Below are 27,473 nucleotides of genomic sequence, written 5' to 3'. Positions count from 1 at the left end.
AACCTCCGAGATCATCCGGTCTGACCGTCAGCCCAGCACCAGCGTCCCCACTAACCCATGTCCTGAAGTGCCACGGCTACACGTGCTTTGAACAGCGCCAGGGATGGTGCATCCACCCCTTCCTCGGAAACCCGGGTCCTGTGCTTGACCACTCTTTCGGAGAGGAAAGTTTTCATAATATCCCATCTAAACCTCCCTTGGTGTAACCTGAGGCCATTTCCCCTTGTCCTGTCACCTCTTACTTGAGAGAAGAGACCGGCCCCCACCTCACTACTCCCTCCTTTCAGGTGGTTGTAGAGAGTAAGAATGTCTCCCCTCAGCCTCCTTTTCTCCAGGCTCAACAACCCCAGTTCCCTCAGCTGAGAACTCATCACACTTGTGTTTCAGACCCTTTCCCAGCTTCGTTGCCCTTCTCTGGACACACTCCAGTACCTCCATGTCCTTCTTGGAGTGAGGGGCCCCAAAACTGAACACAGTAGTGGTAGACTTTTGGCAGCTTTGTGCTTTTTCATAGCAGTGACCACAAAAGGCTGCTCAATGTGTTTAGTGCTAAAAGATGTTTGAAAATAAGTGCTTAAAATATAGTCTAAAACTTAAAATAGCCAAAGTCTTGATTGCATTTTACGTTGCTAAACTTACTCTTTAGAACATTTCCTCTTGCTTTGGATGTCGGCTCTGGAAGAGGTTACATAGCTCAACATTTAACCAAGGTACTGGCTCTTCATACTTCAGAGTGCTTAAAATAAGTATGTATTTATTCCTCTGTTTTCAAATAGAGCTCTAGTGTAACTTAAAATAATCCTATGAATTTTGATGAGGTAACTTTTTTTTCCTGTCATATCTGTAGCTACCATCCAGAAACGTGTGTTGTGCAGGCTGTTACTCTGCTGTCGCTGCAGACTCGATGGAGAGTAGTGCAAGGGAAGCAATCTGTTAACCTTTAGTCTTGAGTAGGGTTATGCATGTTTTTCAGTCAATCTATTGGAGGTACTTAGTTGTTAAAGAGAAGTATTGTTATAGAGACTTCTAAGTGGTGAACAGTTTACCCTTTGTAAACCGTGCCTGTAGTAAAAGTACTTCATTGGCTGTTAATCCATGGTTTATATCTGACTGAACTTACACCTAACAATGCAGAATATGTTTTCTGTTGCTACTTTTATCTCAGCTATTCTCCCTAATATAATTGCAAAGTATTATGTTGGGTGAAAAATGCTTTCTACTTTACTTAAAGTTTTATCAAGTGTTAAGGAGACTGCTTCCAACTTAATATAAGTATCTGTAAGCATTAAAAAAAAAATACTAATCTCAATTTATAAAACACATATTTTATAGACTTTTAAAATTTTATTTCAGGAAACCGTTGAAAAATTTATTCAAGTTGATATTGCAGAGAATGCTTTAGTAAGTAGCTTTCTGAATGCTAATGTTCTTTAATTCCATAATACAGGAAAGCATAAGAAGTGAGTTTCTGATGTTGCTTTTCTTCTAACCCAACATTAGAAAAATGCCAGAGAATCTGAAATCCCTACGATCAGTGTTGTAGCTGATGAGGAATTCCTTCCTTTCAAAGAAGATACATTTAATCTTGTTGTTAGCAGCTTAAGGTATGCATTAATCATTTACTTACATTTTTTTTTTTGGCTAAACACCTTAAATAATGTTATTTGAGAGTAACTTTAAGGAGAAAAAAAGAGAAAGATAAATAGTCCATTAAACAGTGATAAGTCACGCTGTATGAAATGTACTTGTTTATTTGCTATGAGTCTATGTTAGGGAAAAACTGCTGTTCTGATGGTTCTTATTTTTTTTTGTTTGCTTGTTTTCCTTCAAGACATATGTAACTTCTTTTTCCTGCATTTTGACTAACTGGGCTCCAGGACTTACATCTTTTCAGCTTCAAAGAAAAAAAAAAAAAAGAAAAGCACTATTTATATAAACTTTAGTTTTTATTCAGTATCACTTTTAGGCAAGAATTCCAGAGCTTTTGCAGCTTGAGAAACTACCTTGTTGCTTTGGATTCTGAAACGTATTAGATAATGTAACTATTATTTGCATTCCCTAAATTGTATTTAACATGCAATTATAAAATGTACATTTCTATTGTTTCAGTTTACATTGGGTGAATGATCTTCCTAGAGCTTTTAGAGAGGTAAGAAACTGTTCTTTAATACTAAAAATCAACCCTTGCCATTACTTGCCTTCAGAGCGCTCTGTATTTCCAGGTCTTCTTTAAAAGGCACAAAAATAGCTCATATTGCACACAAGTATTTTTTGCAGTATTTCTGGCAGTTTGAGGAGCATCAGTTGATATTTCTACCAATTTACTGTCTCAAATTAATTTGGAATAAATAACTGTGAAGCAGCATGTTTGTATAATGTTTTGTGGTCTCAACAGCTGAGATCATGGTAACTAATGTGAACTGAGGCAATGCTAGTGATTTCATTGTGTGTTAGCTCTTACTACTTGTAGTACAAGAGTTTTCTAATTCTAACTTCTCTAGAACTGGTTTATGGAAATTGTATTATTTTTATATCTCAGCTATTTATATTGAAATATAACTTTAACCTGTTAAAGGCTTTTTGATTTTTTTTTTTAAATGAAAAAAATACTTGTTGATGACAGAAAACTGAAACTGTTACTGAAAAAATCTGATTTTTTGATTATTTTGGCTCCTTCCTGCGGGTGAAAACTTTTTTCAAATCAGCTAACTTGGGAGGAGCAAGAGCAAGGAATATTTTAACCAGTTTGCTGTTTTTCCATTTGTTTTACATTGGCCAGTCATTACAGTGCTATTCTGTCACCTGTTGGTATGAATAGGAGTACCTTGCTGGTATGGAAATAATAAAAATAGAAACTGGAATGCCTTCAGTACTTATTTAACAAAAATTTTTAAGAAAGTTTGGAAAGAAATATATCATTTTTCTCTGGAATTTAAGTGTTTTATTGAGTGCAAAATATTTTTACCTCCACAGTATAACTAACTGACTCATTATAATGTCCCACAGAGGGGAGGGCACTGGGGTTCTTGGCCAACTTTTGTCGTGACTGTTCATTTCCTACTTTGGGACCACTAGCTTTAACTAATGAAAACTGCCTTCAACTGCTTAAATTTCTTACTTGCCAATTAAAAGCTTCTTTATTAGCATAGAAAAGGTAGCTTAATAATTAAAAACAGTTTAAAATATTTTTGTTTCAAATCAATAAGGTAAGCTGAGGATTTTGCTGTCTTGTTAGCCTAATGATGTAATATGGCTCTTCTGGATATCTAAACCAGGGATTATTGTCAATTCTTAAGAAAAAAAGAAAGCATGAGTTTATTGACCTCCTCAGTAGGAAGGGGACTAGGACTTAGTAGACAAGAAAGCTTGTCAACTGTGGCTTTTGAGTCAGGATATTGCTGTTCTGGCTAGTAAAAAAATAAGTATGGGTAGATATAATTGCTTTACTCTGTTGTGCGTTCAGAAACGCGAAGATCACGAGTGGAAAATGAGGCCTCAGTTTCTCTTAAATCAAGGCAATAAAAAAAGTATTTTTGTTGCCCTTATCTGATAAAGTGAAAGTAAGCAGAAGGTATCTTAATCTAGCTTATTTTCAGAAGTAAATTAAGTGGGGATATTGTTTTAGGAGTATCCCACTGAAAATAGTTTTACCCTAGATTTCCACAGTGTGTTTTGTGTTTCCTGACAGGGAGTGTAATTTCTGGAGATTCACTCTTAAAAATTAATAGTCTTTTTTTCAGACAGATTATTTGCAGCGTTATTAAAAGTTTTGTTGCAGCTTGCCTTGTGAAATACAGTCAGTGTTAAAAATATGTTACTACTATTGGAATAATTGCTTTTAAGTTAATTTTTTAAAAAAAAAAGGTCCAAAGAACTTCTTGGCTATGTAGGCTTAATAACAAAAAACCATTTTTTTTCTGTATTGTAGATTCACCAAGTTCTTAAGCCAGATGGAGTGTTCATTGGTGCTATGTTTGGTGGAGACACTCTGTATGAGCTTCGTTGCTCTTTGCAGCTGGCAGAATTGGAGAGAGAAGGGGGATTTTCTCCTCATGTATCACCATTCACTGCTGTCTCTGATTTGGGACATCTGCTGTCGAGAGCTGGATTTAACACCCTGACTGTGGTAATTATAAATAAGGGAACAATCAGAACAATCCAGAACATCAGAGCTGCTGGTATATATAAAAAAATACTATTTACAAATGTATTTGTAATGTACTGCTTCCATGTTGTGCACCTTGCTGAGTAAGTTTCTGAAATAGCCTGTACTCCTGTTCTCAGCTTCACTGTGATTAATGAAATCAGGTGAAGTGTATCTTTGCCTAGAGGCCCAGTAGAATTTGGATGGTGGTCTTCTAGAAATGTCAGAGAATATTAGACCTGCTTGAAAAAACTTTAGACAGTCTTGCTGTTTCTTCTAAAACCAAGAAGAAAATAATGGCATTTCAGTTAAAATGTGATTGCATTTGGGATAGTAAGCAAAACTTTTTATAAATATTAAAGACAGTATATTTGTCTAAGAAATACAGTTTGAACTGAAGTGACAGATGAATAGTCTGTTAGCAGCTCTGAAGGCTACCATGATGCTACTGTTTTAGCTTGATATATTCTAAAACTAAACTTCAAAATTCTTTCAGGATACTGATGAAATTCAAGTCAACTACCCAGGGTTGTTTGAGGTTATGGAAGACTTGCAAGGCAAGTATTTACTTTGTGGAAACATAAATGTTTTCTATATCAGTGATACAACTACAGAATAGTTTCACTGTGTGTTTCTTAACTCCAAATCACAGAATAATTTGAGTGGGAATGGGCCGTTAAAGGTCATCCCATTCAACCCCCCCCTGCAGTGAGCAGGGACACCTTCAACTGGATCAGGTTGCTGAGAGCCCTGTCCAGCCTGACCTTGAATGTTTCCAGGGATGTGGCTTCTACCACCTCCCTGGGCAACCTGGGCCAGTGTCTCACCATCCTCAAGTGTAAAGAATTTCTTCCTTACAATAAATAAATAAATAATAAATAAAGCTTATTGCAACAGTGGAAGCATTACTTTTTTCCTGATCTCTAGTGAGTCAGGAGATTAGACTTGTTGGCAGATTTGTGTTGGGAAGCAGAAGTCAAAGATTTGCTACTTCACGGTTGGCTATGAATTTTCTGCTTCCCTTGTATTCCCATTCTTTGTCTGCCTGTTCAGTGTAACCTGCTGAAGAGCCCTGAAAGGGAGACAAAAGCACGTACCTCACATACTAACTTTTCCTGTGAGCCTCCCTAATTATCAGGACGTTCAGGAAACTGCTTTGAAATGAGAGTAAATAGACTTTGAAATTGGTGTCTGCTCAGGAATGCAAAAACCAACTGAGATGCTTAACAACTGAGTATTCTGATTACATTTGTCATGGGTTGTAAAGTAGTCGTTCATACGCAGTGGGTTGTTACTTACAGAGTAATTCTGGGCATCTTCTTACTATGGATCAGCTGCTGTTGTTTAGAGTAATTCCTTAATGAAAATAAAACTTTCATTCTCTGCAGAAACATTTAGATGCAGTACATGATTAAAGGTACTAGATTTGTGGTTTTTAAAAATCTCTCGAGATAGTAATTTTGATGCTTATCTGTTAAAAAAAATACGAGTGGTGTGTCTAAATAAACACTTTGTACTCATGCTTAAAATTATACTATAAAACCTAAATGTTTGAAGACTTGGGCTGAAGAAGTAATTATTTGAAATAATTCCTAGCAATACAAACTGTAGATTGTAAAGCCTTGTCACTAAAATACTTGGATTCTTATGGGTAAGAAACACACCTAATTATCTGCAATATGTGGTTTTCTTTTACAGTGAGATTCAGAGGATTCTATACTTATTCTCATTTAGTAAAAATCTGTCATTAGTGCATGACACTTAACTCATGGCATATGCTATATCTTCTTTTTCTTAAAGATGAAACATATTTTTAGGTATGGGGGAGAGTAATTGCTCTTGGAATAGAAAACCTCTGCTACACAGGGAGACGATGTTGGCAGCTGCTGCAATATACCGAGGTAAGTATTTGGGAAGTAATGAGTTAATCTGAAATAACTTTAAGAACGTATTTTCTATGTCTTTCTCTGACCTCTGTGTGGAAAAAACCCCAGCACTTTCGAATAGAACAAAATACCATTACCATACAGATATTTTAAACCTTAATTATAATGACAGGATTTGAACTATGTTGATGCACCAGTATGAGATATTTTTATTGTCCCAAATCTTTCACCAAGTGTCATTATGATGAATATGTTATACTTAGTTCTAATGTTTGGAGAACTAAGTATTTCTTAGACCTGACATTCTGTGTACCTTTCTTTTTCATTTCCCTCCCTGCCCTGACAGAAATGTACGGAAATAGCGATGGTTCAGTACCTGCCACCTTTCAGATCTACTACATGATTGGCTGGAAATTCCACGAATCGCAGGTAATGTGAACCTGAACTATTTTCTGTTTGAAGGTACTTTTTAAATTACTGATGCTTTAAAAGCTTTTTACAAAATATTTTAACTTAAAATTAACAATATATTTTTTTTCTTCTTTTTTTTTCTTAGGCAAAACCAGCCCAGAGAGGTTCTGCAACAGTTTCATTTGGAGATCTGGCAAAAATACGTGGCCTTCCTTCAAAAGGAAAAAAATAGTTCTTCATCAGAAATAATAGTTGTCTTGAGGCTTCTATAAAACTTCTTGTTGCAGACACTCTTCACTTGTGCTTTTTTTGTGACAACATTCTGAAATTATAATAATCTGCACAGAGCAGATTTTGGGGTTTTTTTTACTGCCTGTGCTACAACATCAGCTGTGGAAAATGGTGGTCATTTTTTGTTTCAAGGGAAACATTTGAGCGGTATTCTCAGTGAATACAAGCTCTTCTGACTTTTGATTAAATTACTATTCTAAAACGTAATGCCTCTTCCAGCATTTCAGTATCACAGATTTTTCCAGGTATGATTTGAAAGTCTTGAGTGTATATCACCCTGCATTGTTTTTTTAATTATCCCTAAAGGATGGTGGATCATAATAAAGAGTAGTACCTGGTGGCAAGTGTATTCATAACACATCCTATAAGAGAAAATATAAGAAAATATGCAGATCTAAATTATTGTGGTTTCTGTGGGTTGGAAATTATGGGTAAAAAGTTACTGTCAGTTACTGTTCGAAATGTGAATGGTTGCATAAGGAAGTGGTTAAGTTCTGTATTATAAAAACATCTCATGTTACTACCCTTCACCTACAGCCCTCAAATTAAGTTACTTTTCCTTCCACTCTCAAAGCTAAAAATGTTTCTGAATGTGAATTAGTAGAGCTCAGCCATAAAGGTGGATGCTTCATTGTATGTATCGTGATTTGACTTAATTTACTGAAAGGAGCAGCAAGCACAAGAGTCACCTAGCACTCAGATGGACATGCACATTTCAAATTAATTAGTTTAGAACTGGCATTCTCTTGACTTGGTACTCTTTTGGATTTCCCTGGCTTTTTTTCACATGTTCTTTTTATCTCATAGCATTTGAAAAATTAAAGGTGATACTTTATCTAAATATTAGCTACAAAATACATTTACACATTACTTTCTGCTTTTCTGCTATCGGAGGCTGAAAGGCCTGAAGTATCCTTTTTTCTCCTTAGCTGTGACAAGGATCTATGACATCCTGTAAATAACTGCATTACTAGAAATTTGTTAGTTACAAATATGGCTCATTAACCTGAGGTGTTGAGAAAAAATATCTACTGAGAGATTTCACTGGATTCTAGTACTGATAGAGAATGATAGCAAGAAAAACCATGAAGAATATATAATCACATATACTGTTCAGTCAGTTTTATCATCGTATCTAGGTGGTGTATCAATACTGGTGAAAGGAAAGCTGCTCTAGGCTTTTTGTCAGATTATCCAGCAGGTGGAGTTGGACAGAATGGTGTGGCACAGACCAAATAGGCAAGGTAGGCAGAAGCCTTCATATTCTGTCAAGGATTATTGAATTATGATTCAAAGACTAATACAGATAATTAAGTTACTTCCTACTACTTAACCAATGTTCAGTTTTCAAAATAACAAATGCTGTTTAAAATGAAACTATTCATGTGATATTCAGCTGGCTAGAATGTCGATTTAAAGGCCTAATTTAGTGGTTTATTTTGTCTACCAGGCTTTGACTTTGACTAAGAAATGGACAGAGAAGGTACAAAACGTCATGATAAGGAGGGTAGGAATAGTCTTTCTTGCTTTTGCTTACAAGCCTAATCCATAATTATTAAAGGAGAATGAGTTCCTCTTTCACTTTCCTTAGAAGAGAACAGTAACCCTCTTGGAAAACGGGGGAGAGGCTGTAAGTGGTCTGATAACCTTTAAAGCTCTTTATCTTAAGACTAAATCTAAAAGAAGAGTTTGTTTGTCTGAAAGCCTCCATTTATTTTATAGTACATCGGTGGACTTGATGCAAGGTACTGCATTTTTCTGCAGATCTTTGGCTTAAATAAAATTCGCTTCAAGAGGAAAATCTCCAGTTTCCCACATGCAGGTTTCTATTAAGTTATGCATCAAATCACTGTAACTTTATGCATTTTTGCTTTAGTAGGTTAATTCCAAGTCACTTGAGTCACTGGTTGTGAGTCAGATGTGTTAAGGGAATGAGGAGGTGGAATGTGCTGGATAAATGTTAATTGAAGTGGTCCTTTACTGTGCTTGTTTGAAGCATTCAGTTAAGTTACAGAGAAAAAGAAGGATTTCCAGTTCTTTGATTTCATATTCCATGATGGAATACCTAAACAGTAAAGCCGGTAAGAACTTGGTTTGGTGATGGGGAAATGTACCTTCTGAACAGGGAGAAATAAAAGAGTAGTTTCCTTCCTAGCACCTGGTGGAGGGGGGGGAGTTTACATATTCCATTAACTTGGAAAAGGTCTGGGGAGTAGTAGAAGTGAGGAGTAAGAAATATGATATTGGAGCAGTGTTGGTTGGAATTAGAGGGCATGTGGCTGACAGGGAAGGTGTTCATTTCCCTGGCTGGCTACATTTGAATAACTGCCTCGTGTGTTTTTAACTGCATTTTGTTTTCCTGTAGTATTTCTTCTTGGGATTCTAGGTTGCTTGTTTTCCACTAGTCACTTTCTTTGTATGGCACTCAAATGAATATTTTTGAAAACAGTTAATTTACTATGAAAGATATTTTTGTCATATAAGGCTCTGTTATATTTTAATTCTTTTTTTCAGATTTCAGTCTTTATGGCTTTCTAAAATTGTAATGAAGAGGAATGTGGTTACCAGTTGCTGGTCTAGAAATTATTTTAAATTCTAAGTGCATGTTAAAAATCAGCTTTTGCAGAGTAAGTAACTTCTAAAAAGTAGTTGCTAAGGTGACATAAGTCTCCTGTAAGCTTAGTTAGTTTTAAAATCCTGATGCATAATACAGAATGTTTTTCTCCTGATTACAGAGGAATCAAAAAAAGAATTCTGCGAGATAATTATTTTTACTAGTCAGAAGTTAGGAGCCCATAAATTAAAAAAAAAAAAAAAAAATTAGAAGCAGCACTTTTACACTTAATGAACATTAGCATTTTTGAGCCTGAAAAAGGTTATGAGAGTCTGAGTCAACAGATCAGTGAGCATGCTTGTTCAGTATCCTTGATTAGTACTGGATCAAGATTACAGGAGACAGCTTTATGCAAGTCTGCTTAGGATATAGGGATGATGAAGAGGCCCTGCGTTTTGTAACCCAAGCGTAGGTTTTGCAGATCCTATGCTTTCAAAAGACTCTGTAAATTTGTGAAGTTAAAACGTGGGAGAGGATTCTTGATTACCTCTAATTTATAAAAATTTCATCAGCAAATGTACAGAAGGGAACCATGCAAAGTTAAATTTAACTATTTTTTTACTCTGCTTAAAAAAGAAATATGGATGACCCCTTTTTTTTTCCCATTGTTTTCTAGAAGTGAGTTAAAACTAAACTTTGTCAGTTGCAGGGGGAGAAACACACCAGTCTTTTATATGGTATTTAATTGGAATTTCCTCTTGCAAAGATCTGATCTAGTGGATTAAATTCATTAGAGCATCTTGTTCAAGAGGCCACATGAAGGAAGCTAGCATAGATAGTAAACCTTTTAAGTTTTAATTTGTCTAAACCAAGAACTTAATATCCACTTTTCAAAGACATTATCTATTTTGGTTCAGGTTTTGGAGACTCTTTTTTGGGGGAATACAGTTATGGTAGAGTTTGACTGGAATCAGTCTGAGCACTAAGGCAAATGTGACCTGTATAGCTGTTTGGTTGATTTCACAAATATCTTAGGTGCCCTCTGGTGAAGGAAAAGGAAAAAGAGAGTAAGAAAAAGAAAAACCTGAGACAGTTAAGTTTTAGCCGAAGGCTGCGTATCAGTCTGAAGTAGAAAGCACTGAAGAGACCGCATCTTGCTTGTCGTAGGGGAAAACTATGTGGCTTAAATCAGGTTAGAATCAAAGTGGTTTGTTGTTTTATTAATAGCTTGTAATGAACTGTTAGTCTGTGAACTGTACATGCAGGATTAATAGCAGCAATCTAACAGTTAAATGAGTATTACAAAACTTTAGTAAACACCTTGAGATATCTAAACACTCTTCTACAGCAGTCCCCCACAAGTTTGCAGTTACATGCTTGCCTCTATCCCTTTAACAGGAGGATTGGGTTATAAGAGCCCACCTTTCTAGGAGTACATGCTACCCTGTTTGCATCCACCTTTGGAGATGTGGATGCTGTAGCTGCATGCTGACCTGTGCTGTTCTCTGTGCTCCACTCATCTACCCACCTGTTAGGATAGGACCCCACAAGGTGGTGTGCAGACACCCCAGGAGTGGTCTGTGCTGCTTCTGCCCTATGCTGTCAGACCACTGGCAGGCATGCAGGCTACTCCTGGGTCCTGGGAGAGTGCTCCCACAGGCCTCACCAGAGCTTGGGATGCCAGGAGGGCATCTTCTCAGTGTCAGACCAGGTGTTGGCTGCTTCTCTTCTCACTGTTAGAAATGTTAGGGCCATGAGGATCATCCAAGGGCTGGAGCACCTCTGCTGTGAGGACAGGCTGAGAGAGTTGGGGTTGCTCAGCCTGGAGAAGAAAAGGCTCCAGGGAGACCTCACAGTGGTCTTCCAGTACCTGAAGGGGGCCTACAGGAAAGCTGGGGAGGGACTTTTCATAAGGGCAGTTAATGACAAAACAAGGGGAAATGTGTTTAAACTGAAAGAGGGGAGGTTTAGATTAGATATTAGGAAGAAATTCTTCCCTGTGAGGGTGGTCAGACACTGGAAAATGGGTTGCCCAAGGAAGTTGTGGATGCCCCCTCCCTGGAAGTGTTCAAGGCTGGGTTTGATGAGCAACCTGGTCTAGTGGAAAGTGTCCCTGCTGATGGCAGTGTGGTTGGAACCGGATGAGCTTTAAGGTTCCTTCCCGCCCAGGCCATTCTATGATTTTTATACTTTATTTTAAGCTAGCTCTTTTTTTTTCCCCCCCAAAGGTTTCTTGGTAACTGCCTGGTTACTGTTTAGTGTGGCTGATGGTTGTCTTCATTTTCAGCCTTACTAGGTTTTGAGCAAACACCATCTGAGTTTTGGATATTCTGTTCACACTCATTGCACTTGTATTTCTATCTGATGTTGTCCAGGCTGTTTTGCTAAGAGGAGGCTATGTGGATTTCCCCACGATTTGGAGCTCATTCTTGGGGTACAAGGTACATTCATAAAGTAAGAGACAAAGTCCTCGGGGAAAAATGTCTCTGGAACCTTAGTCTGGAGCAGTGATGATGAATACTGGGGAATCTTACTTGGCCTCAAAGTGTTTCATGATAGGCCGGAATGTATCACAATATAGCAGTTTTCTAATGATAACTTGTAAAATAAAGAGGCTTCATTTTTACCACATTAACAAATCCAAATTCATGCATTTGTTTTTCTGCATTTTGTAGGGCTTCTTTACACTTTGTACAAGTAGAAGTTAGGACCTGCACGTTATGTGACTTCTGATTATTTTCCTGTTCTTTTATTATTGCACCCTGAGTTTGAGTGAGTACACTAAGAAAACAAAGAATAAAACTACCCTTGTGAATAAATGTATCTGCCGTGAAAATTTCTGTACTTCTGATCAAATATAATTTCTGATTTCATAGATTACAAAGCTACAGGAACAGAAACGTGTTGGATACACTTCTACTTATGTAATACCACCTTTTTTTAGCCAAATGAACAACTTAAGGTGACTATTTTACTTAGTAGATGCATTAATTTAAATGGTTTGAAGCTAATCTTACACTTTTTACTTCTAAGGTGAAGTACACTGATATTAAGAAATTACTTGTTCTGTGAAAATACCATCCGAAAGGAACAATTTACTAAGGAAATCTAATGGGTGGCAGATCTAATAAGTAGTAACTTCAAATTTTTGTTGATAATGGAGTTGCTGTACTCTGTTTTCTCCCTGAACTGAGCCACTGATGGTGATATATAACACCCCTTTTTTAGCTCCTCCATAATCTCATCGCTATGAATTATATATTGCTTTAGTACCTAGGTGGCAGGAGCTTCCATTCTTACCAAAATCTACTTAAGGGATGTTTTTAAGTCTCCCGCTTCTTTTGTACTATGTATTCTATTTTCCTTTTTGTGAAGATCTATTAGTTTATTCAAGTTCTAGAATTATTCACTGCTTTAATTTGATGCAGAACTTACTGGCATTTGATACAGGACTTCTGATGTTATTTCCTAATATCGGAGTTGCTTTCACTTTTGCAATTAAAAATGTAATTCCCATAAATTACCACTTTAGATCTGATGATTAGATTCCCAGTCAGTATTTTTCCTGACTGAACAGCAGAATGCTCAATCTTACAGGAGTAATATTGCTGTTCTGAGGCAACGATTGTGGCAAGATTTAGTTGGTGAACTAATGCTGAACTTCATAGCTCACCAGGTTTGAAATATAAATCATAGCTTAGTATCCATGTACATGCATTTGCATAGCATCCCATCCATCCCTGATTTCTTGCCTGTGAATTTCTTTAGTTACCTGTAGTTAGTTCTGGAATTCCAAAAAATAGCAGAGACATAGCTACTGCCAAGAGGTTTTGTTAGTCGTATCTCAAAGTATACCTTAGATTATTTTGCCTACAGCTGTCAATTTAGAAGGCATTCTCAGGAGGAGCTGTGCTGCTGTCACAGCCCTGTTCAGTCAACAGACGTAGAGCACTTGTTTGGTGCATGGATGACTGATCTTTGATTACCACCTTTCACAAAACAGACTAAAACATATATTGTTTTATTTATATGTGAGCTTTCTAAACAGTAGCTCACAGTTTTGTTTTTCTTTTTTGTTTGTTTGGTTTTTTGGTTGGTTGTTTCTTTTTCCTCCTGGCTCAGTGAGTCTTTATTGTATGGAAAGTGAAACTTTGAATGGATTGGGTGATTGCTTCAATATTCAGGACAGTTTACAGTGTAGTGGCTGGTACTTTTTGGTAGTTGGGAGTTAATTATCTCAGAAGACGATTTAATTCATAGCTTCTATAACTCTGTGGTTAGTGATCTCAAAGATATGGAATGAAAAGATAATAGTATGATTATTTTTTGGCCTCTGAGATATATTTAGAGTATACCTAGTTGTTCCACTTTGCTAAAGGATTCAGGTTTAGGAACCCAAAGGCTTTGTAAGTGCAGGAAAGTGTTTCCCTGGAGAGAGTTAATCTATCTTCACAAATATAAAGTTACTCTGTTTCTGCAACCCTTGCTGGTATTTTCTGCTGGACAGCTTGGCTTTGTTTTACTGGCTTTCCTAGGTCTCTGAACAGTCACATAGAGACTGTACATAACTTTCTAATTCTGTGAAAAGATCCAAGGGCTTGATGTTACAATACTGAGTACTGCAGCATACAAATGCTTCTGTGCACCTACCTTTTCAGATTCTGCTTTTGAGTACTGCTTGAATAACTCCATTTAACTATTCTGTAAATATTATTTGTTTTCTAGCAGTTAACCATCTTGAAACACATCAACATGACTTAGTATAACACTTGAGAAGAATTTAGAAATGACTCTTGGCATAAGACAAATGTATTTTAACAGAGCAATTTGTATGCCTGGTCTCTGCATATTTATTTTCAACCTCTAGTTGATTAGCCTCTTTGTCTTGTGTACAGAAATGGCCTGTTTAATGCAGTTGGAAGTCAAGTAGAAGCCAGCATTTGTTAATGGATGCTTAGAACACACACAGTCAGACATTTTAAATTATTCTAACTAAGCAGTAATTCTAATTTATTTGTAAAGATAGAAGTATAACAACCCAATTACCTAGTTTCTTCACAGACTATAATGAGCAGTTAGCATAAAATTGGTCTGTAAATTTAATGGGCAATTTCTTGTTATGTGGCCATTGAAAACCTTAGGAAAAAATGTGGCAAGCCATGTTAGAGTCTACATAGTAACTTGCTCCCATTGGATGCTTCTTTGACAAAATGCATTACTGTAAAATATCAATCAAATCTGTTCAGTGCAAAGAATTTTTAAAGTATTGGCTCAAACAGGGATGGCAGTAGAGTTGAAAGTTCCTTCAAGGAAAAAAAAATGTTCTTTTTTTTTTTTAATCTGGGTTAGCAGTAGGGGTTTTTTCCCTCTTTAACATGACATTATGACTATCTAGTCAAACTTTAAATATATATTAGGAAGTAGCTAATATCAGGCTAGTTCTGTATGTGCCGCCTCATAAGATAAATGTAGAATATACACATAGATGATACAGATAGAAAAATACATGTTAATACTCTGCTGAAAGGGGAAGAGGGTGCTGGGGTCCCAAAGCTGATGCAGAGATTCTCAAACAATTATTCAGGCACCTACACGCAGGTGCCAGCAGTTGTGCAGTTCATTGGATGTAACCAAACCAGGTGAGAGGCACTGGCACTTCAGAATTTCTAGCTGATAGAATCAAAAGGACACTTTTCCCTCCCTTCTAGAGCTGATTTGTTTATGATGTGAAATTCTCTTTGTCACCATGTTTTCATACAGTTACAGTAAAGAAAACTGAGAAAGACATCGCTAAGTTGCAGTGACCTATCAAGACTAAAGTAGTGAAGATGACGGGCCATGAGAACACATAGTAAAGCATCAATTTTTTTCTACTTTGCCTGTTATTCACCTTTATAAGGTGAATAAACAAACAAAAAAAAACCTGGGGCTTGAAGAATAGAACCAAGTTTTTCAAAGTATGTTTTCATGTGGACTTGATTTCACCTCTTGTATGCAAGCAGGCATTACTGGAAAGAGGAATGAATGTGAGGGACTTTGCCCTATCGCGGACATATTGATCGTGAAAAGGCTTTCATTAATTCAACAGCACGTCCATTTTTAAAGTACTTCTGTTACATCATTCTGTTAAAGTACAATTAATAACATTAAAACTGCGACTATGAAAGTAGCAGCAAGTTCTTTCTTGTGCGTTAGAACAGTGACCTAGTGGCACCAACTTTCCTAGGGATTTATGTACTACCATGCTTTTTTCTATCTGCTAATTTTGTACAGCGCATTTGTCTGCCTTCCTCTTTTGCCTTAATAATACTAACTGAGCAAATGGAATAGCGTGTCTGATCCTGGGCTGCTTCATGAACTGGTGGGCCACTGTGTGTACTCTGTGGCTAGCAGTCTGCCAAACAAAATTGGCAGTGGGTTCAATTTACTTGTTTGTAGGTACCTTTAAAGATGTGTCTTTACATTTCTAGGATTTAACTCAGGGCAATGTAAGTTATTTTATTAAAATGTATTGCTTGTGTATATTATAGGAAGAAATACAATCTTTCAGTTTCCAAAGTATGTAATATTGGATGTTCATAATGGTCTCAGATTAACAATTGCATTCCAGGTTAAATCCAGTTTTAATCCTGTGAGACTTCTAACTTTAGTTTATTCAAGAAATAGTATTTAAAAGCAGGTATTAAATTAATTCTTTTTTTTTTTTTTTTTTAATTCCTGAACTCAATGTGAACTCCTTAGTGAGGAGAGCAAAGCATGGAGCAGTCCATTGCTGACCTCTATCAAACTGAGCTGTACTTTTCTAAAATAGAAATTCTTACGCAGAAGTGTACTCAGGACTTTTGTTCAGAGAGAGTCACTGAAAAGGAAGGTCAAAGTTTTAAATAAATCACTTTAGAGAGATTATTCAGGTCTTACTCAGTAAACCAGTGCATTTCTCTTCCCTAGTAGCTCAAGAATAAAGATGGTAATAAAGTGGAAATTAAAACATGTATTCCTCCTGTAGAATCCTTTGGGACTGACAAAATAGAAGTACATATAAGCACAAAGCAAAGCCTCATTTCCCAGGAAGTTTCAGATGTGAAAAATGGACATGAGTAAGTTTGGAAGCTGGCTGCAAGGCCAGGTAAGTCAAGCAACATTATTGTTTGTAAGACTATGCTGCCGTCCAATACTTGATTTTTTAGTGCAAGTTTTCTCCATCTGGTGGAAGTAGAACAGTTGTGCTCTGTAATGAATGTAAATACCTGTTGAAGTATATGTCATATGTCTATGCTGTGTCAGTAGCATCTTCCACTTGCCTTCTCTTACCTAACAGAGAAGCTATAACTAAAGAGTGGGACAAGTTACCAAATCCCATGCACAACTTTAAGTGAAAATGAGAATGTGATGTTAAGGAGATACTGCTTGGGAGAGGCACTTCAGAAGCTGCAGTGGAGGGAACAGTAAAATAATCTACGTTGGTATAACTTTCTGAGGTCACAGTTTTTCTGTAGAGTCATTCTCACAGGTTTCTCATATGCATTCTCATTCTCTTTCATATGCAACTCATATGGGTTGCATATGAGTTACAGCTCAAGATTTACAACATAAACCCTGGCACACTGGTGGACATGTGTGCAATCCTCTTCATGCAACAGTCGGCATTCAGAATAGGGACCTGCAGTGACACCCATCAGTCACCAGTTGAAAGTCCTACATAAATCTGATCTTACTGTTTTCCTAATAATTGTATTTTCAACAGTGTTCTTATGGAACAGATTTTGTGAGCATATTTCATTGAGGAGAAAAAAAAAGAAACTCTGATACAGTGCCATTAACTGACAATATTTTTTACTAAATGGTACACCTGAGAAGAAAATCATTTAACAGTAATGAGAACATTAAAGTCAGTATTCTATGGGCTACATACGGTTTGTATTTTAGTAAAACGCATCTTTCTTTTTTTTATGGTGTATTTTTCAGAAATACAGAATGTGATTACTATTTTTTAATGTTTGCATTTGCAGTTTTTGTCACTTGTATTACATTGTTTTGCAACTTGTCCAGCTCTGTGGAATACAGCTCACTGTATGTTGCTGACTATTTCTATTTAACTCTTTTTCTCAAAAGACAAAAAGGCATAATTATTTATAACACAAAGTGTGAAAATCCATGTTCTGGTAAATTTTACTCAACAGCGCAGTGTAAATTGACCACAGGAGAATGAAGTTTGTGATGGAAGAGAAATATAACTTGAAAAGGTACAGCTGTAGTAGATTAACATCTGTGATAACCACATGGACTTGCCTGAGAGACAAAAGAAGGACACTAAGGAAGGAAAGATGACTCACAACTTGTGTATTGAAATTCACATTCAAAACTAATGACAAAGACAAAGGTATTACCAACTCAAGATTTTTTAAAAAGAGTAAAAAGTCATATTTCTTTAACCTTATTTAATAATTTAGATTTCCATATGTACTTCTCCATTTCACCTTTTCATGCTCTGCCTTCCCCTCTATGTACTGTAGACAATTGTCTGCTAGTTTTTCATTTTCAAATTGTGTTGCTTAGAGATACTCAATCATAAACCACAATGGTGTGTTTCTTTCCATTTACTAAATGAAAGAGTGCACATCACTTCTGGATTAAATGATAAGTTTGGTTGCCACAAATGCTTTAGCTCAAGACCTTGACATTCATTCCCTCTCTACAGGCATTTATGTCAGGAAAACTCAATTGTTTGAGCACTCATGGAAAATAAATGCAAGAAGTTGCCCCAATGTGACTAAAGCAAATTCACTGGAAAATGTAAGTCCATAGATGTTTTTCAGTACTTTCTGCAGCAACAGCCAGAACTAACAACAAACCAGAAATTCCTAGCTGTGATCTGTGGTGGGTTTTTTAATTAAAAAATGAATGGACATTGACAAGAAAAAGGGTAGAAACTGAAGATGTGTGGCTACAGAACTGGAATGTGATTAGATATGGAAATAAGCCTTGTAGCTGGCTTGAGCTCAGGTTTTTTTATTACTTATAGAAATGAGTGGCACAGTTGCATGTAACATCTGACAGTAGGTCACACGAGTCTGGCTGGGGCAGGTCTGTAACTCTGACCTCCAAATTACTGAGTTATTGCAATCTCTGTTTTCCTTTGCTGCGTGAATTTCTTACTGTTATTTAAAGCTGGTGATTATTACCACTTGCTTCTCCGAAAGGGAATAAAGTGTATAGCTGAAAACAAACAGCGAAGCTGGCATTTATGGCCAGTATATAAATAATGTAATTGTTCTAAGTGGTCCAAGATAGTTACAGGGCTGGATGTTCCAGTTCAAAGCAGAAGGCTCTTGATGAGTGTGCCTCTGCAAAGGAAGAGCAGGAGGCATACAGAACTGAACAATGAATCTTAATTCATAGTTTCTCTTTACCCCTTGTTGCTCAGGCCCTGAAATGCAAAGCTTGCAAAGTGGCTTGAAAATTTCTGCTATCTTTGACCCAACCCTTCCCCTCACAAAAATAAAATAAAATTTAAAAAAAAGGAATGAAAATAGCTGTCTAGAGCAGCATATTTTTTACAGTTGTGAAACTAGAGGGACTTCTGAGGGCAAAGCCTTTGTTTTGGGATGCGACTCAAGACAGCATTTTTGCTTCCTCTTCTTGTTGCCAAAAAGTGTTATTAAACTAGCAATGTTTGCAGCTATGCCAGGGAAACTATTGCTTTCATGGGATTGCATATGTGTAACTAAAAACTCGGAGGAAAAAAATAAAAGTGGATGGAACCCCACTCCATTTATCATAGTTACATTAGCTCCACAAGGCTAACTGGAGTGAGGAGGCAGAAAATTCCCTTTCATCACTGAATGGTAGGTAGAGCCAGAATACTATAAATATATCCAGAGGACAACTCTGAATTCAAATTTTCTAGGTTTACAGTTCTGTTTTAAGTGACTTCTCTGCCCTTGCAAACAGGTCTTGGAAGTGGACAGATATAAAAGTTTGAGGGGACAGATGGTTGGGATGCATTAAAGAGATGCCCATGTTCCCCAGAGCAACGCAACTATTCTAGATTTTACTTGGTTATACAGGGGTTATTCTGAAACCATCCTGTCCCTTTTTTGCTCAGTGTATTTAATACTGACTCTACAGCAATTATGTAATTTCTTAGGGAAATGCTAAGTGAGAATTGTCAAAGGGAGAGGATAGGCCATGGAGCATCAGAGAACCAAAGACCCAAAAGACTTTGTACACAACTGACTCTTCTTATGACATGTATTTCAGTGTGTACCTGTCTGTTGTAGCCACTTTTTAATCTTTTTTTTAATTTTCCCTCATATGGGAGATTGTGTTTTGCCCAGCCTTTTAAATAATAATAATAAATCAGCTGTAAAAATTGAAATTATCAGTTACTAGTTTTGTCCTTGTTAATTTTATATATGTTCAGCTTCACCATTGTCCAGTGTTATTCCTGGAAGGACTTAAACCATGTTCATTGAGACATACCAAACTGAACGTGGATTGAGTGCTGCTGTGATTAGATGTAATATAATCTAGTCTGCAAATGTAGGAGTGATAAGTGCTGATTTCAAATTTAGAAAATACTTCTGAGGGGGGAAAAAAAAGAGGAAGTTTTAATCTATTTTTTTCTGCAGAACTTACCAAAGTTGTCTTCCTTTTAGCTGGTGTGAAAATGTAGATACATGAGGAATTACACTTTCTATGATAGGAATCCTAGGATTTATAATCAATAGGAGAGAAATGAAGAAAGGAAAAAAGTCTTAACTTAAAATGTTTAGAGGTTTTTCCAAATAGAAGAATAGTAGTCGATAGAAGTGTCAAAGTACTGTCAGAGAACACTATGAAAAGGACTCAGAAACAGGGCATTTGGAGTGGAGAACTCAGCACTGTAGGCTAAACTAAAGCCCAAGATGTCAGTTTAGGTAAGAGCTGGAGAGTTCTGAAGCTGAAAATGAAAAGCCTGAATGTGGTGTGAAAGAGAAAGGAATGACAAAACCAGGTGCCAAGGGCAAGAGGTGGCTAGCAGCTATGTTCCCAATAAACCAAAGAACACAGGGTGACAAGCAGGAAAAGGAGTAACATCAAAAATATCTACTATGGTTTCAGGATCAGAGAGAGAGGAAAACAGATTTACAGGACAACGTGAAAGGAAACCAGATAGGATTTAGCAATAGCTTAGCTAAAGGAGAAATAGGTTTGAGTGTGGGAAGGAGATCTAACAAACTTTAAACCTTTGTTTAGCTGGAGGTAACAAGCCACACCTTCAGTTCTGCTGCTAAAAATGGGAGCTGGAAGTACAGCCAGCAGAGATTTAGATCACTCAAAGGCAAAAATTACTTTTGGAAATACTGAGAATAGGTGATGTCATTTAGGTGAAAGAGACAAAGTGCACTGAAAGAGCTCCCCTTGAGGCTACAGGAAAAGGAAATTTGTCTTTTATCAGCTTATTCAATTATACTGTGTTGGAGCGGGAGGAGTTATTACTTCTCCTTTCTTCTTTGACATTATATAGATTGATAGGTGCAATCATCAAAAAGATTTTAAACATATTATGAAGATAAGACTTGGACTTTGTCAGTGTCTTCCTGGTTGCTTGGATAAGTCAAATTTCAGTGAAGGAAAAGGAAAAGTATGCTGTAGTTTCAAAAGGTTTAGAACTAGTGGAGCAACAGGAATTACTTCACTATACAAAAAACCACAAAAGTTTTGGAGAGGTTCACTGGAAGAGGTTCAGTAGTGAAGAGAGGCTGAAAATGAGAGAAGAGTTGGTGTGGAGAGTGGTGCAGGCTGACTCTGTATCTAAAACTGAGGGTAATTTCAGTGTTTCAGTATTTCTCGGCACTGTGAAAAAGATTGAGTTTTAATGCCCAAGAGGTGAGGGGAAAATAAATTTCCTCTCTCGGAGAGGAGGAAAAGTGACTCCTGTGGCTGTTTCTACCTGCCTGAGAAAGAGTATTTCTGCAACCATTGTGGACAAGAAGTCAGACACAGTGCCATGGCAACTGCTACAAGAACTGTAAGTCTGTCTCTTCTTGCCGCCTTATGTTATGCCTTTTCCATCCCATTGCTCTGTAAGGTTATTTTCTTTTCTCCTCCCCCTTCTCCCCACTTGCTTTGCTAATGAGTGAATAAAAATGAGTAAAGATGTCATACAAATTGTTAGACAAAGGGAAGAGCGCACACAGGGATGAAATCACAGCAAAATTGACTGTCTTTAATGGGCAGGGGAGAAGGCATGTTTCTGTTTTTGGAGTAAGTATTTTACTATCTAGAAGGAAAAGTTAAGTCTAGCAGTAGGAGTTATTATTACAGATTGATTTAAGGATACAGGTGAGGAAGTACTTAAGGATATCTGTTTGCTTCATGTTGGCAGCTTCATATGATACAGTCCATTAATTTTCAAAGGCTCCAGTGGAGTCCTGTTTGCTTGAAAATATCTTGGAGCTTTTCATGTTGATTGGTAAAGGTTTTTGTGCCTAGGGTCTTGACTGCTTCAGGGGCTTGATACCAGTCTTCATGACATCACCTCATAGGGGTATCGTTAGAAGCATGAATAGCTTCAGTTAAAAGACACAAAAGCCATTTAACCCTCAGCTGAGCGCTCAAATGCCAGAGAACCTATTACAGACCTTATTTACAATAGTTAATTATTTTCACTTCTTAAAAAGGTAAGCCTTACCTTCAGCCTTAAATCTTGAGGCTCCACTGTTGAATTGATTCTGGATTAGACTGTAGCCTTTCAGAGTCAAAACTTACCCAAACTGTATTCTAACACACTTGGATGAAGAATCAAGTAAGTGTTTTAAAACTGCTTATTCTTGAAATAGTATTTAGTTTAATTAAATACTGTATATTTTAAAAGGAACATTTTTTTACCTGTTTACCTCAATTTGTATGCTTAATTTTCTTCAATTTTTAAGGGCACGTGACTTTTTTTTTTTCTGTAAGAGATTCATTCAGCTAAAGACAATTTTTTTTAAGAACTTTACTGATTTTAGATATACAGCCCATATATGGTAGATAATTTTGATGAAGAATATTCAGTTATGATTATGTAAATGAGTACTATCATTGTACAACCTGAGGATGTGAAAACCTACTGTCTTATCTTTTTTAATATGCTTAAATCTTTATAGTACATCTGATTTTGTGAACTGATGCAAAAATAAATCCTTTTATGATAGAATAACTGCAGTTTGCAGTACCAAACCAAATATGGATTGCTTTCACCAATTTAGGAAAGAAAACACGCAGTACAGAAGTTCTTAGACCAGCTTTCCAGTTCAAAAGCACTTTGGTAAAGCTAGGCAGAAAACTATCAGTAGAACTAAGTGAGGTTTTACACTTCTGCCACACATCCGAGCAATCACCCAGACCTTAGTGTTTTAATATGCATAATCTATTCTATGGTTTTACTGACATCTTGAGGTATTGGCTCTGAAGATTGTTAGTACCCTGAAGAATAGGCCTTTAGACGTCAATCATACACTGAGAATTTGCTTCTACTTTCAATTCTTCAACTTCTTGGATAGAATTTATTATTTTCCTAAATATAAGAAGCTGCCAAATTTCATTATATATTATAGTACTCTTTCTGCTATATTTAACTCTGTCTCATTAAGTGGATGACATGGTTTCCTCTTGTAAATAAGTGCAGATTAAATATTATATTGTTATATTATATTAAAAACATAATAAATTATACCTTTTCAGGTGTAATTCTGAACTTCATAAAGACAGAAGTGCTACTGTGATGCTGATGGCTTTTTCCAGAAACATCTGGTCAGTATAAAAAGTATATCTTCTCCTTATAGATGTGATAATAAAGTCAGAAATATCACAGGTGAAATGTGCTCTGTTCTTTCCCACTTGAATTCCAGTTAAAGAGAATTCTTTCTTAGCCTATTTTAACCTTTCAGTCTCTGGGTAATAATGACTTCCTTCAAAGATTTCTGTTGGGTATGGGTTATCTGGACACTAGCAAACTTAAATATTAGTACAGCTCAGTGAACAGAGGAAAAAAAAAGGCAATCTAGAAATGTAAATCAACCCCTTTAACATCAATCACACAACTAAGGTTCTTCAGTTAAGACTCTCTGTAAAAATGAGAGGGGTTAGTTGTTCTAGAGTTTTGATCCCCACCCAGGACTTGCATCACCTTTTTCCCTTTATTGACCATAAGGCAGTACCAGGCAACCATGCTCCTGATCTAGGTGCCCCTCTTAATGCCTAAAGTTGAGAGATACAAGCTCAGAGATCTCCACTGACCTCAATGTAACCACAGTGCTCAGTGTAACTGGGTCCTTATCTTTGGAGTTAAGTGGTAGGCAAATATACAGCATTTCTCTGAGTTTGGTTCAGGTATGATTTAAGTATAAATTAAGTGTAGGTTATTAGTTGTCTCAATCTGTATCCTAGAGAGATTTCTTTGGATAATACTGTCACTAATTCTAATTTATCTGGTTTCAAACTGAGTCACTAATTACGTGATTTCTAAGAGCTAAAGTCTGTTTCCCAGCTCTAAGGGTAAGTAGAAGTGAGAATGTGGCTAGTTTACTTCTGCAAGTATAAGAAAACAATTCCCATTATGTGTACATGCTGGGTCTGTTCTGCTCAAATCTGCCCTTTACTCTTTTGTACCTTTTTCCATCCTACATAGTTGTGGTGTAGTGGCAATCAGCGCATTCTGTCACCAGTGCTTGAGTCAAGCTACAGCATTTTCTCAAAAAGAACAAAGAGCAGGCATCATACTACTCTTATTTACCTGCATTAGACCCTGCCATTATGAACTCCTGAATTCTGACAGTTTATTAAATTAGCCTTAAAATAAATATGTACCTTTTCCCAAATGCCATAACATTGGATATACCCTATTTTGGCTATCTTTATAGAAAACTTCCTTTAAAATAAAACAGTCTTTCCACCATCCCAAAAAGCTGAAACAAACTTGACATATTGTACATTTTCACTTTGTTTTATATGGATTGAAAAGTATTAAAATGCACAAAAATAGGTTGCCCTGATTAGCTTCTCAATCTGTAATTTCTTGCAAAAAGTGACAGTTGCACAGGCAGTCGCACTCAACAGAGGTTCATGAAGGCAAAATAGCCACAGTTTAGTGTGGGTGGTGGAAAGTAGCTGAATTTTAGGTCATATGAGAACAGTTACATATTTCAGCTGCAAAGACTTCTCTCTAAAGAGCAAGGGCAGGTTAACTCTACTCGAAGCAAACAAACCAGCAATCTGAAATGCTTGTTGCAGTGAATTGGTCTATATGGATACATGGAAGCTGCATTACTTTTTGTGAAATCATGCTTTAGTGTTCATAAGTATTATCACTTCAAATATATTCCCTGCTTTGCCCACCTGATGAGAGTATTCTCTGGAAGTGCTCAGCAAAGTATAAAATGTGATCAATATATATTTATCTGTGTATGATTTATATTTATGTCTTTTTGAGAGGGCAAGCCTTAGGCATAAGAAAGTACTTGCATCTTTGTTCTTTTGCAAAGCCTTGAGGACCATGCTGACCTAGTAAGTCTGAAGTTGTTCCATCTTCTCGACAGTAGGCATAGAAAGAGCAGACACTTTCTGATTTAAGTGCTTTTCCTACAGCAGCTAAGTGAGAAGGAACTTTCTCATAGTTTTGTTCTGTCTGGCAGCCTCAGTCCCAATTTAGTTGGAGACCCACGAGTTTGGTTTTTTGTGTTCCACCTTATTTTCTCCCCCTGCCCAATTGAGGAGGGGGAGTGATAGAGTGGGCTTTGGTGGGCATCTGGCCTCTAGCCAGGGTCAACCCACCACAATTCCAAATTTGCAGGTGATTATCTTATTGTCATATTTCTAGGTTTTATAGCTATTGCAATATTAGCAATTCTTAGGATCTAGATCAGTCTTATTATTGTGAGCACAGTGAAAACAAGTACAAGAACTAAATTCTACCCCAAGAAGTCTTAAAGTGCAATCTGCTCTTCTGTGAGCTCTCCAGTTCTGTAGGCTATGTCTGTGTTAGCAAATAGTGTGGAGCAGTGGATGTGGATCTGCAGAAACAAACAGGTGGTGTTGCAGGCTCAACGTACTCACTATATGTGTTTTTAAGGGGCTCAAAGGGGGCTACATCTGACTAGTTAAGATCTCATTCTGTGAATTCAATTCCCATTAATTGTTTGAAGTTCACTTCCAATATAGTTTCATCTGAAACCAGTCTAGTTAGCGCACACCAAAAATGGTCCACAGTGTGAACCAAAGCAGGTAAGTGGGGACAATCAGGAGATTTACTTTGAAAGTGCGTTCTTGAGCAAAATTAGCATACCCATGACTTTTTGTGTAAAACATGCTGTTCTAGTAGTGCAAATGTGTTAACTGTGTTAAAGAAGTTCATATCCTGAGTGCCTAATGAATCCATGTATCTGAATGGAATCCAGTTGAAACCAATGGCTTAATACCTTCCAATGAATCCTTGGTTTCTATTATTTTCTGTGCCCAAAACACAGGTCATAATGACTTACAAAATAACACTTAAAGGTTCTTTATGTATGACAGTGACTATCTTGAGCAAAACTCAGGAAATGCTGTTAGAGCAGAGGGCTGAAACACATCCACATAAACACCCAAACCAGTGTTTCCTTTTTTACTGCTCCCTTTTTGCCCCACACCCCTGAACGATTTTAACAAGATATTTGAGAGTGTCCCCCAAACCCTCTGTTACCCGACACATAGCTTAGTGGTTAAAGGCTCAACTTTGTTAACTTTTATCTTCTGAAAGATCTTCAATCTTTTTAACCCAACAGCAGTTGTTAACAAACTGTAAGACCTAAAGTTCAGATGAAATAGTGGTATATAGTAAAACAAAGATATCAAAACAGCCAGCTTATGTTAAACATAATGAAACTGCACAGAAACTCGTTAGATAACTAGAATAAACATGCACAAGAAAATATTTCCAATGCTCTTCATTTCTCCCTTTAGTTATTATTGGACAGTTGAGAAAAACAAACAAGAACAGTATCTTTATGTAAGATCACTTCTTACTAATGGCAAAATTCCTGAACAAGTTAGCACAAAGTGGACTGTTTTGGGGGGGATGGGGGAAGATACGTAGATCAGTTTCTTTGTTAAGAAATAATGCCTTGGCTCTATTATTCTTATTGTTGCATGATTTAGCATTAACTAAGCTGCCTCCTGGTCCTGTGTACCCAAGTATATTGGTGAAATGTGAAAAGCTACCAAAAAGCCTCTAAATAATCATCATGGTGATTGTTTTGCTAATGGCTCAACGGGAGCTGGATCTAAGAATGGGAAGCAGACAGAGCCTCCTGTTTTGCCCTCTATGTGGCAAAAGGTAATAATTCTAAGTTGGAAGTCAGTGTCAGGGCTTACACTGGAAATTATCAACAGTGTGCCCTTCATGTAGCTGCAGATACAAGGCCAACAAGAAGTGAGAAATAATTATCATATTTACAAAAATGTAAGGTGTTTCTGTGAGCTCTGTATTTACTCTTGCTACATTAATAGAACTAGTTCAAGACTGTTGGTTTGCAAAATAAGATACCTTCATTTTACCATCACTCATGTAAACTTGACGTTCTACTGATGATGCATTAAGGATAAAATTATCTTCTGTGAAACAGAATAATACAAGAAAACTCAAACTGATTATATTAACTTCAAATGGTAAAATCTGGTTTCAGCCATTACAAATGCAGTTTCTTATGAAACTCACTGTACTTTAGAAACAATGTTAAAAGAAAGAATGTGAGTTAAGGTACAACATGGCTACATTTTTTTCAAGTACAGTATAATCTTGTGTTTAGGGAAACTTCTAGTTAATACTTCAGTATCGGGATCAACATTGCTGCTATCTCTACCCACCTGCCAGTTGCAAAATGGAGCTCATCACCGGTTCCCTCAGGAAGCTTAGTCAGCTCTGTTAAATAAATTGAAATAATATGGTTTAAAATTGTATAATAAAACTTAATGCATACTCTTGCAGTTAATGTAGGGTACAGTCATTTGTAAAGAAAAAAAGTATAACTCAAACAGCTGATCAGATTGTGCTTATAACATCAGTGAAGCAGTACAGGTCTCCTGAGCTATGGCTCTGCTGGCTGAGCTTGATTTCTAGGAAATTTTTAACGTAGTTCTCATGCTTTGCAAGACTAAGTAGGGTGCAAGTGTAATCTAATGTGAA

At 36.8% G+C, this 27,473-nt stretch overlaps 1 protein-coding gene across 1 annotated transcript; it reads left to right on the top strand.

Moving 5' to 3' along the window:
• Nucleotides 1-646: 646 nt before the first annotated feature.
• NDUFAF5 (NADH:ubiquinone oxidoreductase complex assembly factor 5) lies at nucleotides 647-6,673 on the top strand (the record flags this gene model as incomplete). Its single annotated transcript, XM_010167929.1, has 9 exons — nucleotides 647-710; nucleotides 1,354-1,401; nucleotides 1,501-1,604; nucleotides 2,110-2,149; nucleotides 3,929-4,126; nucleotides 4,641-4,701; nucleotides 5,962-6,045; nucleotides 6,377-6,459; nucleotides 6,587-6,673. Coding segments are annotated over 9 exons (769 nt in total), but the record flags the coding sequence as incomplete, so codon positions are not given.
• Nucleotides 6,674-27,473: the final 20,800 nt, after the last annotated feature.

This window comes from Antrostomus carolinensis, unplaced genomic scaffold (assembly GCF_000700745.2).
Source record: "Antrostomus carolinensis isolate BGI_N321 unplaced genomic scaffold, ASM70074v2 scaffold3060, whole genome shotgun sequence".
In the NCBI taxonomy this organism is placed as follows: domain Eukaryota; kingdom Metazoa; phylum Chordata; class Aves; order Caprimulgiformes; family Caprimulgidae; genus Antrostomus; species Antrostomus carolinensis.
This window is presented reverse-complemented; position numbering and strand designations above follow the sequence as displayed.